The sequence below is a fragment of the Engystomops pustulosus genome, chromosome 9 (assembly GCF_040894005.1).
Source record: "Engystomops pustulosus chromosome 9, aEngPut4.maternal, whole genome shotgun sequence".
Lineage (NCBI taxonomy): Eukaryota > Metazoa > Chordata > Amphibia > Anura > Leptodactylidae > Engystomops > Engystomops pustulosus.
The window spans coordinates 7,024,851-7,041,999 of NC_092419.1; the positions used below are offsets into that span (position 1 = coordinate 7,024,851).

Sequence of the window (17,149 nt, forward strand, 5' to 3'; positions counted from 1 at the left end):
TAGCACTGGGGCACATCACTGCGGCCGTACATCACATCACACGTCTCCCCCTAGCACTGGGGCACATCACTGCGGCCGTACATCACATCACACGTCTCCCCCTAGCACTGGGGCACATCACTGCAGCCGTACATCACATCACACGTCTCCCCCTAGCACTGGGGCACATCACTGCAGCCGTACATCACACGTCTCCCCCTAGCACTGGGACACATCACTGCAGCCGTACATCACATCACACGTCTCCCCCTAGCACTGGGGCACATCACACGTCTCCCCCTAGCACTGGGACACATCACACGTCTCCCCCTAGCACTGGGGCACATCACTGCAGCCGTACATCACATCACACGTCTCCCCCTAGCACTGGGGCACATCACTGCAGCCGTACATCACATCACACGTCTCCCCCTAGCACTGGGGCACATCACTGCAGCCGTACATCACATCACACGTCTCCCCCTAGCACTGGGGCACATCACTGCAGCCGTACATCTCATCACACGTCTCCCCCTAGCACTGGGGCACATCACTGCAGCCATACATCACATCACACGTCTCCCCCTAGCACTGGGGCACATCACTGCAGCCGTACATCACATCACACGTCTCCCCCTAGCACTGGGGCACATCAGTGCAGCCGTACATCACACGTCTCCCCCTAGCACTGGGACACATCACTGCAGCCGTACATCACATCACACGTCTCCCCCTAGCACTGGGGCACATCACACGTCTCCCCCTAGCACTGGGGCACATCACTGCAGCCGTACATCACATCACACGTCTCCCCCTAGCACTGGGGCACATCACTGCAGCCGTACATCACATCACACGTCTCCCCCTAGCACTGGGGCACATCACTGCGGCCGTACATCACATCACACGTCTCCCCCTAGCACTGGGGCACATCACACGTCTCCCCCTAGCACTGGGGCACATCACACGTCTCCCCCTAGCACTGGGGCACATCACTGCAGCCGTACATCACATCACACGTCTCCCCCTAGCACTGGAGCACATCACTGCAGCCGTACATCACATCACACGTCTCCCCCTAGCACTGGGGCACATCACTGCAGCCGTACATCACATCACACGTCTCCCCCTAGCACTGGGGCACATCACTGCAGCCGTACATCACATCACACGTCTCCCCCTAGCACTGGGACACATCACTGCAGCCGTACATCACATCACACGTCTCCCCCTAGCACTGGGACACATCACTGCAGCCGTACATCACATCACATGTCTCCCCCTAGCACTGGGGCACATCACTGCAGCCGTACATCACATCACACGTCTCCCCCTAGCACTGGGGCACATCACTGCGGCCGTACATCACATCACACGTCTCCCCCTAGCACTGGGGCACATCACTGCGGCCGTACATCACATCACACGTCTCCCCCTAGCACTGGGGCACATCACTGCAGCCGTACATCACATCACACGTCTCCCCCTAGCACTGGGGCACATCACTGCAGCCGTACATCACATCACACGTCTCCCCCTAGCACTGGGGCACATCACTGCAGCCGCACATCACATCACACGTCTCCCCCTAGCACTGGGGCACATCACTGCAGCCGTACATCACATCACACGTCTCCCCCTAGCACTGGGGCACATCACTGCAGCCGTACATCACATCACACGTCTCCCCCTAGCACTGGGGCACATCACTGCGGCCGTACATCACATCACACGTCTCCCCCTAGCACTGGGACACATCACTGCAGCCGTACATCACATCACACGTCTCCCCCTAGCACTGGGGCACATCACACGTCTCCCCCTAGCACTGGGGCACATCACTGCGGCCGTACATCACATCACACGTCTCCCCCTAGCACTGGGGCACATCACTGCAGCCGTACATCACATCACACGTCTCCCCCTAGCACTGGGGCACATCACTGCAGCCATACATCACATCACACGTCTCCCCCTAGCACTGGGGCACATCACTGCGGCCGTACATCACATCACACGTCTCCCCCTAGCACTGGGGCACATCACTGCAGCCGTACATCTCATCACATGTCTCCCCCTAGCACTGGGGCACATCACTGCGGCCGTACATCACATCACACGTCTCCCCCTAGCACTGGGGCACATCACTGCAGCCGTACATCACACGTCTCCCCCTAGCACTGGGGCACATCACTGCAGCCGTACATCACATCACACGTCTCCCCCTAGCACTGGGACACATCACTGCAGCCGTACATCACATCACACGTCGCCCCCTAGCACTGGGGCACATCACTGCAGCCGTACATCACATCACACGTCTCCCCCTAGCACCGGGGCACATCACTGCAGCCGTACATCACACGTCTCCCCCTAGCACTGGGGCACATCACTGCAGCCGTACATCACATCACACGTCTCCCCCTAGCACTGGGGCACATCACTGCAGCCGCACATCACATCACACGTCTCCCCCTAGCACTGGGGCACATCACACGTCTCCCCCTAGCACTGGGACACATCACTGCAGCCATACATCACATCACACGTCTCCCCCTAGCACTGGGGCACATCACTGCAGCCGTACATCACACGTCTCCCCCTAGCACTGGGACACATCACTGCAGCCGTACATCACATCACACGTCTCCCCCTAGCACTGGGGCACATCACTGCAGCCATACATCACATCACTTGTCGCCCCCCATAACAATGTGTGACCACTCACCGGTTCTGCCGATTCCTGATCAGTCTCTTTAACTCTTCACATCCCCCGACAGAAGGGTCGCTGTTCTCTGCCACCTTCTTAAAGAACTTGCTCTTGACAAAAGGAGGGGGGGAGAGGACCGGGGGCGGCGGTGGGGGTCCAACATTAGTGTTTGTAGGGGCATCTTCATCCTCCTGCGGCATGAGTGCTAAAGAGACAAGGTGGATAAGACACGAGCCGACATGTTATAGGTTCAGCCATACAATGTCATACAATCCTATAGATGGCCGCCCACCCTGATGCTGCGTTGTGGCACCACCATGCGGCTCCCTATGAGGCACAGATGTTCTGCTCCAATCCGTTGTAATCCCTTTTTGGGACGCATATTTAGTGTGTATTCCAGGACTATAGGATCACATGATCAGGGCGGGAGCCTATAGCTGGGGGCTAGAGGGCACCTCTGGTTTTAGCTGCAGACCCTCTAGAAACCCTCTAGGACAGTGGTGGCGAACCTATGGCACTCAGAGCCCTTTCTGTCGGCACACAGCTGTCTCCAAGGCACTGAGTTTGCCAGACATGGCATCTTCCTGCAGTCTCAGGCAGTCCAAGTAGTGTCCTGCTATTGTAAAGTGACCCATGCTGTGCTGCTTGGTCCTGTCTGAAGAGTGAGAAGGTATGGACCGGGTCAGATTGGAGCTCAAAGATTCTGGTAGCAATAAGTTTGTTACTGCCTAACTTGCCGTGTTGGTACTTTGGGAAAAGCTGATGTGTTTTGGGTCTTATTTTGGGCACTCGATCCCTAAGGGGTTTTCTCGTCTGAGCACTCACATTCAGTGTCATTAATCTGCCGTATGTAAACCTTTCTTCAATTAGATGTCACTAAAAAAAATCACCTGTGTGAAAATAATTTCTCATAAAATGTAGTCTTATGGTCCCTTAGAAACTACACAGTGTCCTTGGATACAACCACCTCTGCTGGAGGGATTGCAAAAAGTTTTTGTATATGAAATTTCCGGGTGTCACTGCAGGTCCCACAGCCGTCCTGTAATAATGATCGCTGAATCCAGGAGGTCCGGCAGGACACAATAGCGCATGTCTGGCCACCGCTGCCAAAATGTGAGGTGGTCGTATCCAAGGAAGCCATCTGGTTTCTAAGGGACAACATGACCACATTTATTAGAAATAAATCAGTATAAGTTTGGATTTTGTAATAAAGCCTATTGGGGCGCAGGGTGTGTCCGTGGGGCGGGCCTCGCCCTCTCGTATATCACCCGGACAGCGTCTTATCTGGTGGAGGAGGAGACGGCCTTGGAAGGACACAGATGATCCTAGAGCAGTGATGGAGAACCTTTTAGGCAAATATGACTTGTCTCTGCTCGTGGTCACCGGACTCTGGAGGGGAACAGGTGAGATTTCTAGAAAGAACATTTCATACCTGACCCGAGGGGTCTGTAAGTTTAACCCCTCAGTGACCAAACTCATTTCCCCTCGAAAATATGAACCCTAATTTGGCACTTTCAAAATTTTTATGTTTAATGTCAGAGCAGACGCCACCGATGCCGGAGACCCCGGAGCAGACGCCACCGATGCCGGAGACCCCGGAGCAGACGCCACCGATGCCGGAGACCCCGGAGCAGACGCCACCGATACTGGAGATACACCCCAGTCCCTACAGCCATACAGTCTCATGTATACAGTGTACCCAGCCACTTACCTGTAAGTTCTCTCCACTTCCTGCACTAAGAGGAGGCTCCGCCCCTATCCGTGACATCACAGATTCCCAACTAAAGACACTGGCAGGGGGCGGGGCCTGTGCGGTCTCTCTCTCTCTCTCTTTAGTTGGGAGCGATGCTCTGCAGCAGTCCTGCAGCGCATCGCTCCATCCTGAGGCAGTCACCTCACAGATGTGTTGGGGGCGGGGCTGCAGGGGTGACACGTGACACGTCCAACACAGAAATGTCTGACTGACAGGGTCACATGCTCAGCTGCTGGGGGCCCCGCCCACATATCATACAGCGCGGGGTGGTAGCACGTCTCCTCTCTGGTGTTAGTACATGCAAGAGACTAACGGATGCAGACGCGTTATGGTGTATAATGCGGTGTGAACAGTCACCTAACACTAACATCAGGCAAACCGACCCACGGCGCGCGCTCTCCTCACAGTCCGCCCCGGGCTAATGGCTATGGCCTGCGGTGATTGGTTGTTGGGCGTTCGGAGCAGTTTCATTTGCGGAGCTCTGTCACGTGCCGCACGGCAACGCTTAGGGGCGGGGCGTTGTGTTCTAGCCAATGAGAATCCGCATGGTGGCTACAGAAGGGCGTGGCTTAGCCGGCGGTTGTAGTAGTGAGGCCTGTGCTGCGGCCTAGTCGCTTTGTGTGAGGAGAAGCGCGTGTTGCAGTCTCATCCGGTGTGAACGCTACAGGTAAGGGGGAGCGGGACGAGGCCGACGCCGTTACCCCGGGCTGACCGTGTAATACCGGCCGGGGTCTTTCAGGCCGCGTTCATACGGTGCGTTTTGAGGCTTCCAACATCACATGTTGTGGTAGCAGATATTTAGCCGCAGCTCGTGATCATGGTTGAGGCCTTCGGATTGCATACTAAAACGCACGGTGTGAACGCGTCCTCAGAGTGACGCCGCTCTTTACAGACTCTATGGCAATGGATGGGGTGGAGGTCTGACTGAGCTCCGGAGCCTCAGCTCCTCGTAGATCCAACAACATGGCGGCGCCCCCCAGTGTGTGAGGTACAAGAGGCTCCATATAGCAGAACAGTGAGTGCAGCTCTGCAGGAGGAGCCCCCCAGGGTGTGAGGTACAAGAGGCTCCATACAGCAGGACAGTGAGTGCAGCTCTGCAGGAGGAGCCCCCCAGGGTGTGAGGTACAAGAGGCTCCATACAGCAGGACAGTGAGTGCAGCTCTGCAGGAGTAGCCCCCCAGGGTGTGAGGTACAGGAGGCTCCATACAGCAGGACAGTGAGTGCAGCTCTGCAGGAGGAGCCCCCAGGGTGTGAGGTACAAGAGGCTCCATACAGCAGGACAGTGAGTGCAGCTCTGCAGGAGGAGCCCCACAGTGTGTGAGGTACAAGAGGCTCCATACAGCAGGACAGTGAGTGCAGCTCTGCAGGAGGAGCCCACCAGGTGTGAGGTACAGGAGGCTCCATACAGCAGAACAGTGAGTGCAGCTCTGCAGGAGGAGCCCCCCAGGGTGTGAGGTACAGGAGGCTCCATACAGCAGAACAGTGAGTGCAGCTCTGCAGGAGGAGCCCCCCAGGGTGTGAGGTACAGGAGGCTCCATACAGCAGGATAGTGAGTGCAGCTCTGCAGGAGGAGCCCCCCAGGGTGTGAGGTACAGGAGGCTCCATACAGCAGAACAGTGAGTGCAGCTCTGCAGGAGGAGCCCCCCAGGGTGTGAGGTACAAGAGGCTCCATACAGCAGGACAGTGAGTGCAGCTCTGCAGGAGGAGCCCCCAGGGTGTGAGGTACAAGAGGCTCCATACAGCAGGACAGTGAGTGCAGCTCTGCAGGAGGAGCCCGGATGTTGTGTCCTCTCCTTACACTTCCCTTTCTATTTCAGCCTCTGGTACAATGGCCGGCCAGGAGATCCGACCCAACAACACAATCTACATCAACAACCTCAACGAGAAGATCAAGAAGGACGGTGAGTGCAGCTCTACAGGCCCGCCCGATCCTTGTGCATTGGTTATACATGCGCTGACACACTGTAACGAAGCCGTGCACATTAGTCAGTGTGGAGGCGTCTGTTAGTGTGCAGGTAGCATTGAATTAAAGGGGTTGTCTGAGATTATACATGTACTTACCTTCTTGGTCCCTCCCCGTGTCCCGTGCTGTGGTCTCTGCACGCTGTGCCCCGCCTGTCCCAGTGCTCGGATATGGTGATGGGTGAACGCGAGGCACGGAGAGACGGCAGTGCGGGACCCCGGGGGGTAGCCGGGAGGTTAGTACCTGCCACATTGCTGGTTTTTGACTCTGGGACAACCCCTTTAAGCATAGGCCGGGGATCTGTAACTGATTTCTCTGCGCTGTTATTATACTTTGAGCAATTTTTAAAAACTTCAAGTTCAAAGAAAAACAAACAATGGGAGTGTTAGAAACCGCAGAGCACAGCGCAGGGGTATCACCGGGACCCCCAGTCACATCGGCAGGGATCCCAGTGTTCCCCCATCGAGTTTTTTTTTTTGGATATCTCCTTTGTGCAGCTTAAAAAAAAAAGTTTCTATGACTTCAAAACAAAGGAGTTTCCCAAAAAGAACTGGATGGGGGATGACTGGGATTCCTGCCGATGTGATTGGGGGTCCCGGTGATACCCCGGCGCTGTGCTCTGCTGATTCTAACACTCCCATTGTATTGAATGGTGTGGTGAGATGCATCCTGGTCCTGGTAGAGCGTCGTTCCTGTGACTGGTTTGGGGGTCTAGATGCTGGACCCCCACTGGAGGACTCCTAGTTTGCGATTCCTTCCCCTCCCGTGCCAGTGGAGACGTGGCTGCTGATGCCAGGGTGGGCTCGGTGGGCACGTGCTGTCAGATGGGGCAGGGGGATTGTGAGACTTGTTGATGCTCATTACTTGATGTAACTGCTTAATCTTTCCTCTAGAGCTGAAGAAGTCTCTGTACGCCATCTTCTCCCAGTTTGGGCAGATCCTTGACATCTTGGTGTCTCGCAGTCTGAAGATGAGAGGGCAGGCGTTTGTCATCTTTAAGGAAGTTGGCAGCGCTACAAATGCCCTGAGGTCGATGCAAGGATTCCCTTTTTACGATAAGCCAATGGTTGGTATCGCTGTTTATTATGCTTCACTTCTAACCCACCCAATAGCACCACGGCTATATCATGGTCGTGTCTGGTAGTGCAGATTAGACAAGGATCTCCTCTAGATTGTTCTTTCCTTCTCCAAGACAATCGAGTAAAACTTTGATTTCTCTTTTCTTTTAGAGAATACAATATTCAAAGACCGACTCCGACATCATAGCGAAAATGAAAGGCACCTTTGTGGAGAGAGACCGAAAGAGACAGGAGAAGAGGAAAGTCAAGGGGCAAGAAGCTGCAGCTGCCAAGAAGATTATGCCCGGCGCTCCTATGGTGCCAGGCTTACCAGGACAGATGCCGGTGAGTCTTCTCTTACTGATCTCTCTGGCTGCAGCCGCTGATCTCTCCTGGATCAGTCTCAAAAAATGTTCTTTTTATTTTTAGGGAATGCAGAACATCCCTGGCATGGGCCAGGCTCCGCGTATGATGCACATGGCTGGACAGTCGCCTTATATGCATCATCCTGGAATGATGCCACCCCCTGGAATGGCTCCTGGACAGATGCCTCCTGGTGGCATGCCTCATGGGCAGATGATGCCAGGACAAATGGCACCTATGCAACCGGTGAGTAAACTTTCTACAATGTTACATTGGTTGTAATTCATTCCGTACTGGTAGTGTGCCGATTGTGCAGTAGTGGAATTAACCGCACAGCCTGGTGTTACAGCTTTATTCCCACCACTAAATGGCTTGGGATATTGCTGACATGTCATACAGGAAGGACTTTAAGGCTCAAAAAACCCGCCAAAGCCTAGAGAATGTCTGTGGCCTCCTGCACCCAACTCACATGTGATGTCCGCAGTCGGTTCAGTTTCAGTTGTTAACGTTTGTGCCAGACGTTCCAGCCAGCACGTGAGATGGATGCATTGCGCTCGCTAGTGTGTTAGGGGCCTTAACGTCCCAGAGAAGTGAAATACAGGGGACTGTTCTCCCTATTACTTTGGATAGGGGGTTGGGGGGGGGGGGGTTAATAGTATCTTTTATCACACAGCCTTTTGGATTGTAGTGTGTCACCACTGAGGCCTCATGCACGTGAGCGTTATGGGGGCCGTGATCATGGCCCTTGTATGGCATTCGGTCGTTGAGCACCATTTCTCATTACGGGAAGTGTCCTATATTTTGCCGTTTTGCAGCTGCACGTGATGAGCACTTGGCTGCGTGTATTTGGCTTATATATGTCTAAAAATACCGGGAAGTCCTTTGCAGCACAATGAAGCTGCCCTATAGAGGTCGGGGTGTGTCCATATATTGCATGTAGAGCTGCTCTTCTGCTATGGTTTCCTATGTGTCCTGCTTTCTGAGATCCTTTTTGCATTCTGGAGCTTTCTAGGATCGCAGACTATAATAACACTTCCACTATTTTGTTCCTCAGATATCTGAAAATCCTCCGAACCACATTCTGTTCCTGACCAACCTCCCTGAAGAAACGAATGAGCTGATGCTGTCTATGCTGTTCAACCAGTGAGTATCTATCTCCTCCCTCCCTGCGTTCCTGTACCTTGTGACAAGTCATTGTGAGGCTTTGTACTAGTCGTACGGTCTCTGGAGAGGCGCTTGTGTTGCCCCTTCTCTGGTCCTTGGTGGTCTGTACTTTGCGTCATGACTTCTTACTTGATGCCGGCAGGAAAGGGTTCACTTAGATATTAACAATCAAATCTTCTCCTCCAGGTTCCCCGGCTTCAAAGAAGTGCGTCTGGTCCCCGGCCGTCACGACATCGCCTTTGTGGAGTTTGACAATGAAGTCCAGGCCGCAGCCGCCCGAGAGTCTCTTCAAGGATTCAAGATCACCCAGAGCAACGCCATGAAGATCTCGTTTGCGAAGAAGTAAAGGTTCTCTCCCCTCAAGCTTCAGTCTGACCCCAGGAAAATGACGGACTTGTTCTTCCCAGTCGTTGATAACGATTGGACGCTTTTATTTAATTGTAGCAATTACTTAGTGCTGATCTCTCATCCGTTGTGTTGGTGAGTATGGCATGGTTTCTTTTTTTATGAATGGGATGATAGCATTGCACCCAGAGTCTGACTCCCAGACATTGTACCTGGAGCTTGTGAATAAAAAGTTTTTTTTTCTGAGTTTTCTGTATTTTTGTGCTTCTCTTTGATAATTTGAGTCTTTACTTGCAAACCATCTAGTGGCTGCCCCTGACCTGGGGGTCTGTTTACTCAGTCACATGTTTTATATTGGAGCCTTTTACAGATGCCTCCGGTAAATCCGGCTGTAACCTCTCACTATTGGACAGTTGCACCAATTCTCATTTGGAAAACCTGCCAGCTAAATAAAAGCTACAAAGGGGTTAACTAAGAGAGCCCTATACAGGTGACCACAGGTTAAAGGGGTTGTCTGGAGGTTGAAGAAAAAAATGGCAGATTTTTTTTTCCAAAAAGTGTGACGTCTGCCCATGGTTTTGGGGGTATTACACCTAAGCTGGTTTCATCTCTGTGCAGCGGAGGTGCCGGCACAGACAGACGACTTGGGGAAGAAAGCAGCCGCTTTCTCTATTTGTGATGCCAACAAGAAGGAAAAACTAATCGCTCACCACAACTGACTGTCCTGGGAATGTGTAAGTCTAATCTATATAGGCAGCCAAATCATTACATCCCGATTGTATTTGGATGTGGAACCTCTTGCCCCTCTTACTCAGACTATTCATAAGTTATAATACTTCATGTCACATTAAAACCTACATTTTGGTACTAACGAGGAAAATTGCCCTTCCGCCCCTATATCCCTCCTCATGTGAGCTGTGACCCACAAGATCCAACGTGTTCCAGCTGCACACAAGCCGCTCATTGATGGGGAGATACAGCGGTCACTTTGTGTACGGAGCTCCAGGTCGTTGTGGAGGCGGCAGGTCCCAGTATACAGGAGGAGATCATGTGACTATATTCATGGCCGCGCTTGGGATGTAGTTTTCTGCTGCCTTTCCTTCTCCATTCATTGCTTGACTCGAGGGAAACATTTAATAACAGAAACGTTTTTATACTTCAATCCATTGGTATAAATAAGGCGACCAGAGCCGGTAATAATCACAAGCAGCGGAGCCAAAGGTGAAGGCTGGAAAATATGGTCCGGGGAGACACCTGACACATACTCCAGGCAATGCTTTGCTATAATTCTTCAGAGGGGGGTGTCCAGAGATCCAAAAAATAGCTCCTCTGACCATGCATGCAGGGTATGTGACTAAGCTCCATGCAGCTGAGCTGTAATACCAGCAGGCACCATGGTCAGGGGTGGCGCTGTTTTGGAAGAGAGCAGCCACATTTTTCAACCTCTGGAGAACCCCTTTAAGTACAAAGGTCTAATGTCCAGGTAATGGAGCCCTGTGGCCAGTGGCCGTACGGTTTTAGTCTTACCTAAAATAGGAGAAATACAGGTGCTGTTTTTAGGTACATACAGCATTGTTCACAGATTGGATCAACCCACTGAAGAACCTCTGTGCACAGTGGACTATCCACGAGTCGTATTTGCACTCATACGAGAGTCGGTGAAGAGCAAGAGACCGTGTGAGCGCCTCCTGCTGAGGGTGAGACAGTGTAACAGTCTGCATCTACCACCAGGATGAAGGACTGTATGCAAATAAGCCTCAGGGGCTCCATTAACACCTATGGAGCTCCTCAGGCTTATTTGAATGTAGTCCTTCGTCCTGGTGGTAGATGCCCTTTAAAGGGAACCTGTCACCAGGAGACCCATTTTTAGCACTCCCCCAGTCCCCACAGAGCATAGTACATACGCTGCCAAAGTGTTTTTGTATAAAAAAAATAGGTTTTACAGAAAAAAAGATGTTGTATTGTACCTTTCATTAGCATCTGCCAATTGGGAGTTGCTGCAAAGGAGCAGTCCCCCCCCCCCACCCTTGGGAAACAGCTCCTCCATGTGACCTTTTTAAATATATGAATAACTCCTCACACTTGGGATTGGCTGTAGAGCAGCAGGGGGCGTCGCTAAGCCCAGTGATGGGTGTTTTCATATATTTGAAAAGGTCACATGGAGGAGCTGTTTCCCAAGGGTGGGGGGGACTGCTCCTTTCCAGCCCCTCCCATTTGACAACTGCCTAGTCACACAGCACAGCTAATGGCAGTGTATATACTATGCTCTGTGGGGACTGGGGGAGTGCTAAAAATGGGTCTCCTGGTGACAGGTTCCCTTTAATGTATGCGGAAAACAAACGAGTGTCCTGCTTCCTGTGCAGCGAGTTCTGCGCACGTGTCAGTGACAATTGAGTTGTCTGCTCAGGACGCAAAAATGTGCAGGACTAGGACCGGCTTTATCTTTTGTGTGTCCCAGCGCCTTTCACGTTTTGTACTACGGCAGCCACGCGGTTTCTGCAGGAACAGTGTCCCGCTCCGTGTCTATAAAAGAGGAGAATCCATGGCTAGCACTAGCGCCGCAGCCTCTTGAGGAGGCTCAGTCATCAGAATACGGCCGCTTCTGCTTCTCCATGTGTTTTCCGGCCTCAGCATAAGCCGTGTAAAGCGATGGAGACGATCTGCCAAATAGCGCAAAGTCAGCGGGAGAGAAATGACTGAGCCATGCAAATACACCAGCGCATGCGCAATAGCTGATGGAAGGGGGCGGCAGTGAATGTGCTGCAATCATTGTGTATAAAGTTTTATTGCCCCCCCCCCCAAAAAAAAAAAAAAAAAACCTTTTTAAACGTCTCTAAAAATCTACCGGACCCATGGGATTTCTGCTGGTCAGTTGGAACCCCCGTCGCAATGTTTTAGTATATACAGCAGACACCTGCCCTGTACAGAGCTGATGAGCCATAACAAAATGGGGACATACATTTAGGTTACCCAGTCAAGAAGAGGTTAAAATGACCTTACTACCACCCTAAGGGTGTTGCCACACTTTGCGTTTTCAGTCCGTTTTAAAACGGTCCAAAAATCTGACCTGTGGCCTCACCCTTAATTAGCAGCCCCCTCAGGCGGCGATTACACGTTATGAATCACAATCCAGACAGAACGGTTAGAGGCTCCGCCCCATCACATTTGCATTTCTGTTGATGGGTAACGAGCGCCCAGTGTTTTCCATTGTTTACCCAGGTGCTCATTACCCATCACATGCGCTTCCAGTGAAACGCGTACAATCGGGCCGAGCTCCTGCGCGTTCCTTCTTGATTGCGCAGCCTCAGGTCGGGTATCAGATGCCCTTTCTAGAATCCCCTCTGATGTAAAATCTCACCCATTTACCTATAAAAAAAAAATCTCCTACAAAGTAATGAGAAAATGAGCAGAGAAGAGTCATTTTTTACCAGAGATGAGACTAATTTATAGGACCTAGGTACATGGTACTGGTGACATACTAAAGATAACGATCTCATCTTTCAAATCACATCAGATTGCAGATAAAGATCCAATTCCTCCATTTTTTTTTATAACTGCCTTTATCTTTGGTTCTGTAAATCACCGACCAACAAGCCTGATGTAAGTTGAGATTCCTATCTTTAATATGACACCAGTACCATGTTTTTAGGTGTAGAACTGGAAATAGGGGCATCTCAAGTAACGCTCCCTCTACAGCCTCTAAATTTGACTCATCTCAGGCAAATATGACTCATTTTCACGTGAGATATTTTTTTTAATAAGTAAACGAGTGAGATTTCACATAAAAAGGGGAATTATAGAAAGGACATTTCATCCCCGACCTGAGGGGGGTAAACATCTGGAGACCCATTAAAGTGAAAGTCTTGAAGAAGTTAGTAGAAAGGAGTTTGTTGTTTGACCTCCTCCTCCTCTTCCCCAATTAGATGAAAAAAGCGTTGGGGAGGAGACGTGAAGCAGAGTCCTGGCTGATCGTCGCTCCGCTGCAGTCAGTGCCTGGAGTCTGCAGAGCATCGCAGCCATGCATCGCTCACTGCTGGGACTTCTCTTCTGCCTGATACTTGGGTCGGTCCAAGGAAACCGGAAGATGCCCAAACTTGCGGACAGGAAGCTCTGCGCCGACGAGGAATGTAGTCGTAAGTAGTCCCAGTCCGATGGGGGTTATAATACTATGTGTTTATGACATCGCCAAAAAGTGAACATTTCATGGCGGCCAAGTCTTGCTCCTCCTTAGATTTAGTTTGCAGTAATCGCCAACGCGTTTCGCTCATCTTTTAGTCTAATCTACTACGACACCGATGCTACTGGAAAACCCAATATCAAGCTCGTGGCAGGGGCAGCACGGTGGCTCAGTGGGTAGCACTTCTGCCTTGCAGCGCTGGAGTCCTGCGTTCTAATCCCACCCAGGACAACATTTGCAAAGAGTTTGCATGTTCTCTCTGTGTTTGCGTGGGTTTCCTCCGGGTCCTCCGGTTTCCTCCCACGCTCCAAAAACATACTGGTAGGCTGTTTAGCTTGTGAGCCCCATGGGGGACAGGGACTGATATGGAAAGCTTTGTGCAGCGCTGCGTAATCTGTGTGCGCTATATACATAAAGAATTATTATTATTATCTACAGTAAACCTTGTAGATCTCCACTTGGAGAACACCCATTCCCCTCCGGAAACTAATATATAAGAACAAACAAGAGCGGATAGTCCTCCGACTCCCAGAGATCTCACGGCTCTCAGTTTGTGCTCAGGACAATGTCAAATATTTCACACTCTGCTGTGACAAGCGACCGTGCTCATCTGTGACCGCGTTCATCCTGAGCAGCCTGGTTCACAAACAAATTGCAAAACAAAGTCAATGGACTGGATTATTATAATTTTTTAAATATTTTTTTTAATAAAAATCATCCTTCCTTTGGTTTCTACATTGTATCAGTTCAGACTCCATCTCCAGCTGCACCAGTTCTCTAGAATGCACTACCCTGTTGATTCCAGGCAGGGGAATAACATAGAAAGTTACGTATATTTTCTTTAAAAGGAGGTTTTCCATGAATTATGTGTCGTCCAGGGATGTTATATGTGATCTCTGACGAAAACAGAGGCACCAGGAAGCACAGCAGCCAAATGTAACTAAAATGCTGCAAGTGGCCACCACTAGGGGGAGCTGTCTGTATACAGAATACATGAATACTGCTCCAATGAGGGGCAATGAACACATATAGCATTCTGTGCACCCTAGAGTGTGGTTAGAGGTGAACAAGCATCTGTCACATTGTTACTGCAGTATGAAGGGCCTGGAAACACGTATGAAACACGTATGTGCTTAGATGTGACACTACTCAGTATTATGAGGTTTTATTCCCCTTCCTCTTGGCAGATCCCATTTCTATGGCCGTGGCGCTGTCCGATTACACCCCCCCTGACTGTCGCTTCATCCCCATCAGACGCGGACAGACTCTGTACATCTACTCCAAGTTAAAGGGGCGGGGGCGGCTGTTCTGGCTGGGAAGTGTAAGTAGGCGCGCCGATGTGTAACGCTCAGCAATGGAGTCTCGTATGACCTCCTGCCGTCTGTTTATAGGTACAAGGAGATGAATACGGGGAGTACACGGCCAGGTTGGGCTACTTCCCCAGCTCCATTGTCCAGGAGGAACACTACCTAATGCCCGGGAAAGTGGAGCTCAGGACGGATGTGAGTAATTACAGCGACTTATAATGTAAGGGGGTGCAGAGGGTGGGGTCACATTTAAAGGGGTCTTACAAATTTCCATCTCTCGTGGTCTGATGTCCCACAAGGTTCATTGTCGGGAGCCTATATTATAAACTTCTATGATGACCCCCATTATTTTCAGGGGTGCAGGGGCCCTTAATTCTGGGGTGGTGGGCGGAGGGGGCACTGACAGACCCGGTCATCTCTAGCCATGAGAAGGAAATCTTTGGAGTATATGACCTGTATATAAGATTAGGTTTTTGGGATTAGGGTGGGTCCAAAACCAGCATCAGCACCTCCTCTGCTGGACCCAGATGACCTCAGTTGGCCGCAGCTTACACTTTGTTTTGTCTTTTCTATTTCAGCAATGGGATTTCATGTGTCACTGACCTCCCCCAACCTCAAGTGATGTCCATACATATCATCAGCACAATTGCAGCAGAGCCATAAAGCGAGACCTACTCCCCAATCCCTATGGCTGATCTGTGATGCTACGTACAATAAATGCATATACCAGGGTCGTGTCATTCAATGTGTTCAGATCCATGTCCTAAAGGAGCTTCCGGTATATTTTGACCTAGTTTACATATTAATTTACATATATTTTAATTTTATTATATTATTTACATATTAATCGTAGATTTAGATAGGACAGCATTACGGTCCATCAAGGGTTATACTCAGTTTCAGTCTGGGGTGACTTGGGCCACTTTCTATTAAAGGGCTATTCCAAAAATAAGCTTAACTTAAATTCAAATATGTCATTAAAAATATAAACTATTTAAAGGGGTGTTCCGGGAATATGAACGTCTGATACAAAAACCCGTAATGTTATAAATAAATGAATACAACAAAACTCAATTCACAACATTTTAGGAGCTTTTTAAAGTAGGCGGAGTTATCTCCAATATTGCCTACAACTACAACTCCCATGATCCCTCATTTACCAAGCAACTGACTACAGCCATAGTGGTGATCACATGACCTGCCCAGGCAGATGCAGGACATGTGATGTGGACATGTGACCAGCGGCCATCTTCTGTCCTGTGTCTCCTCCACAGGGACAAAGTCACAGGACTGATTAAAGGGCCGGTAGCATTTTAATTCTTCATTACATTGTATGTCCACATCATTTTTCTGCTAAGGGGAGCAAAATTTTAAGTAACAACTAATTACATATTAGCTTATATTTTAATGTCCCATTTGAATATGAATTATGCTGATTCCTGGAAAACCCCTTTAAGCTCCATTTTGTGATTAATGACATTGACTTTTTGTTGTATTCATTTATTTATAGCATTATGGGGTTTTGTATGCGGCGTTCATATTCCCGGAATACCCTTTAACCTCTAGGAAGTAGAACCTAACAGCCTTTGAAGTGGGTTTTCATTAGGGTTATAGCCTGGGCCCCATTGGGGGATCCTCTGATCCTTCGGTGGGCCCTTCCGACACTGGTTATACCATTGTTCAGCCCTGGTTATGGGCCTAATATCAGCTTATATAAATGGGCATGAATCATTACGGCCAAGCCAGATGTTTCGGTAAGTTAGGTAGGTACGGGCTGAAAACAGTGACTCTTCTCTCACTTAATATTAGATGAATTGCAATACCTCCAACAACCCACGGACAAGGGGGGCGCTGTTTAACGTGTCAAAAAATGTCTAATCTGGGAAACATTTGTATTGACTTTTTGTGATAGCTCAGTGGTATATAGGACTATGCAGATATTTAGGATGTGTCCATAAAGGGATCCTGATCACCGTGTGATCCCGTTATCCCATGTAAATGAGGTCAGGACTGGGTAAAGGAAATTGCCCCCTCATTTACACCGAGGTGCTAAGTGCCCGCTCGTTACAATGTCATTACAAGGGTCTCATGTAACATTTGTTGTATCCTATTGTGAGATCAGGCCCCTCGTGGCGTTACTGGCCGGTGACCCTGGACTGTGATGTGGTCTCACATACACGGAGCAGGTGAAGTCATCATGTTTGTTAAAGGGATCCCGCCGAAAAATCAAAGGCTCTAGTGATCGGCCATAGGAAACGGATATCAACGTCTGTTGTGATGAGTATTCCGCATCATCCATATAATAACCTCTATAGGTTCTTAGGTCACCA

At 50.2% G+C, this 17,149-nt stretch overlaps 3 protein-coding genes across 8 annotated transcripts in view; 2 read left to right on the forward strand and 1 right to left on the reverse strand.

Moving 5' to 3' along the window:
* LOC140076519 (actin maturation protease-like) overlaps positions 1 to 17,149 on the reverse strand; it is a 96,397-nt gene that overhangs the window by 13,985 nt on the left and 65,263 nt on the right. For 2 of the 5 annotated variants that reach the window (XM_072123077.1, XM_072123073.1), the window contains exon 2: positions 2,708 to 2,894. In XM_072123077.1, coding sequence (XP_071979178.1) covers positions 2,708 to 2,894 — 187 coding nt within the window. The other 3 variants (XM_072123076.1, XM_072123074.1, XM_072123075.1) reach the window with 3 other exon arrangements.
* On the forward strand, positions 4,958 to 9,581 carry LOC140076520 (U1 small nuclear ribonucleoprotein A). Of its 2 annotated transcripts, none has more exons than XM_072123078.1 (7): positions 4,958 to 5,109; positions 6,260 to 6,343; positions 7,299 to 7,471; positions 7,635 to 7,808; positions 7,893 to 8,072; positions 8,881 to 8,969; positions 9,177 to 9,581. In XM_072123078.1, exons 2-7 carry the CDS (start codon positions 6,271 to 6,273, stop codon positions 9,334 to 9,336), a joined length of 849 nt encoding a protein of 282 aa, XP_071979179.1. In that variant the 5' UTR covers positions 4,958 to 5,109; positions 6,260 to 6,270; the 3' UTR covers positions 9,337 to 9,581. The 2 variants fall into 2 exon arrangements, with proteins under 2 accessions (XP_071979179.1, XP_071979180.1); XM_072123079.1 differs by lacking the exon at positions 4,958 to 5,109 and adding an exon at positions 5,239 to 5,430.
* LOC140076829 (melanoma-derived growth regulatory protein-like) lies at positions 13,301 to 15,550 on the forward strand. Its single transcript, XM_072123570.1, has 4 exons — positions 13,301 to 13,468; positions 14,700 to 14,833; positions 14,904 to 15,014; positions 15,398 to 15,550. Exons 1-4 carry the CDS (start codon positions 13,354 to 13,356, stop codon positions 15,419 to 15,421), a joined length of 384 nt encoding a protein of 127 aa, XP_071979671.1. The 5' UTR covers positions 13,301 to 13,353; the 3' UTR covers positions 15,422 to 15,550.

What these genes read in the sequence shown, in the direction of transcription:
- LOC140076520 (XM_072123078.1), top strand. Translation starts at nt 6,271, where the DNA reads ATGGCCGGCCAGGAGATCCGACCCAACAACACAATCTACATCAACAAC. An exon ending in CTTTTTACGATAAGCCAATG is followed by an intron (nt 7,472 to 7,634) that starts GTTGGTATCGCT and finishes CTTTTCTTTTAG; the next exon opens with AGAATACAATATTCAAAGAC. An exon ending in GCTTACCAGGACAGATGCCG is followed by an intron (nt 7,809 to 7,892) that starts GTGAGTCTTCTC and finishes TTTTATTTTTAG; the next exon opens with GGAATGCAGAACATCCCTGG.
- LOC140076829 (XM_072123570.1), top strand. Translation starts at nt 13,354, where the DNA reads ATGCATCGCTCACTGCTGGGACTTCTCTTCTGCCTGATACTTGGGTCG. An exon ending in CGCCGACGAGGAATGTAGTC is followed by an intron (nt 13,469 to 14,699) that starts GTAAGTAGTCCC and finishes TCCTCTTGGCAG; the next exon opens with ATCCCATTTCTATGGCCGTG. An exon ending in GGCTGTTCTGGCTGGGAAGT is followed by an intron (nt 14,834 to 14,903) that starts GTAAGTAGGCGC and finishes GTCTGTTTATAG; the next exon opens with GTACAAGGAGATGAATACGG.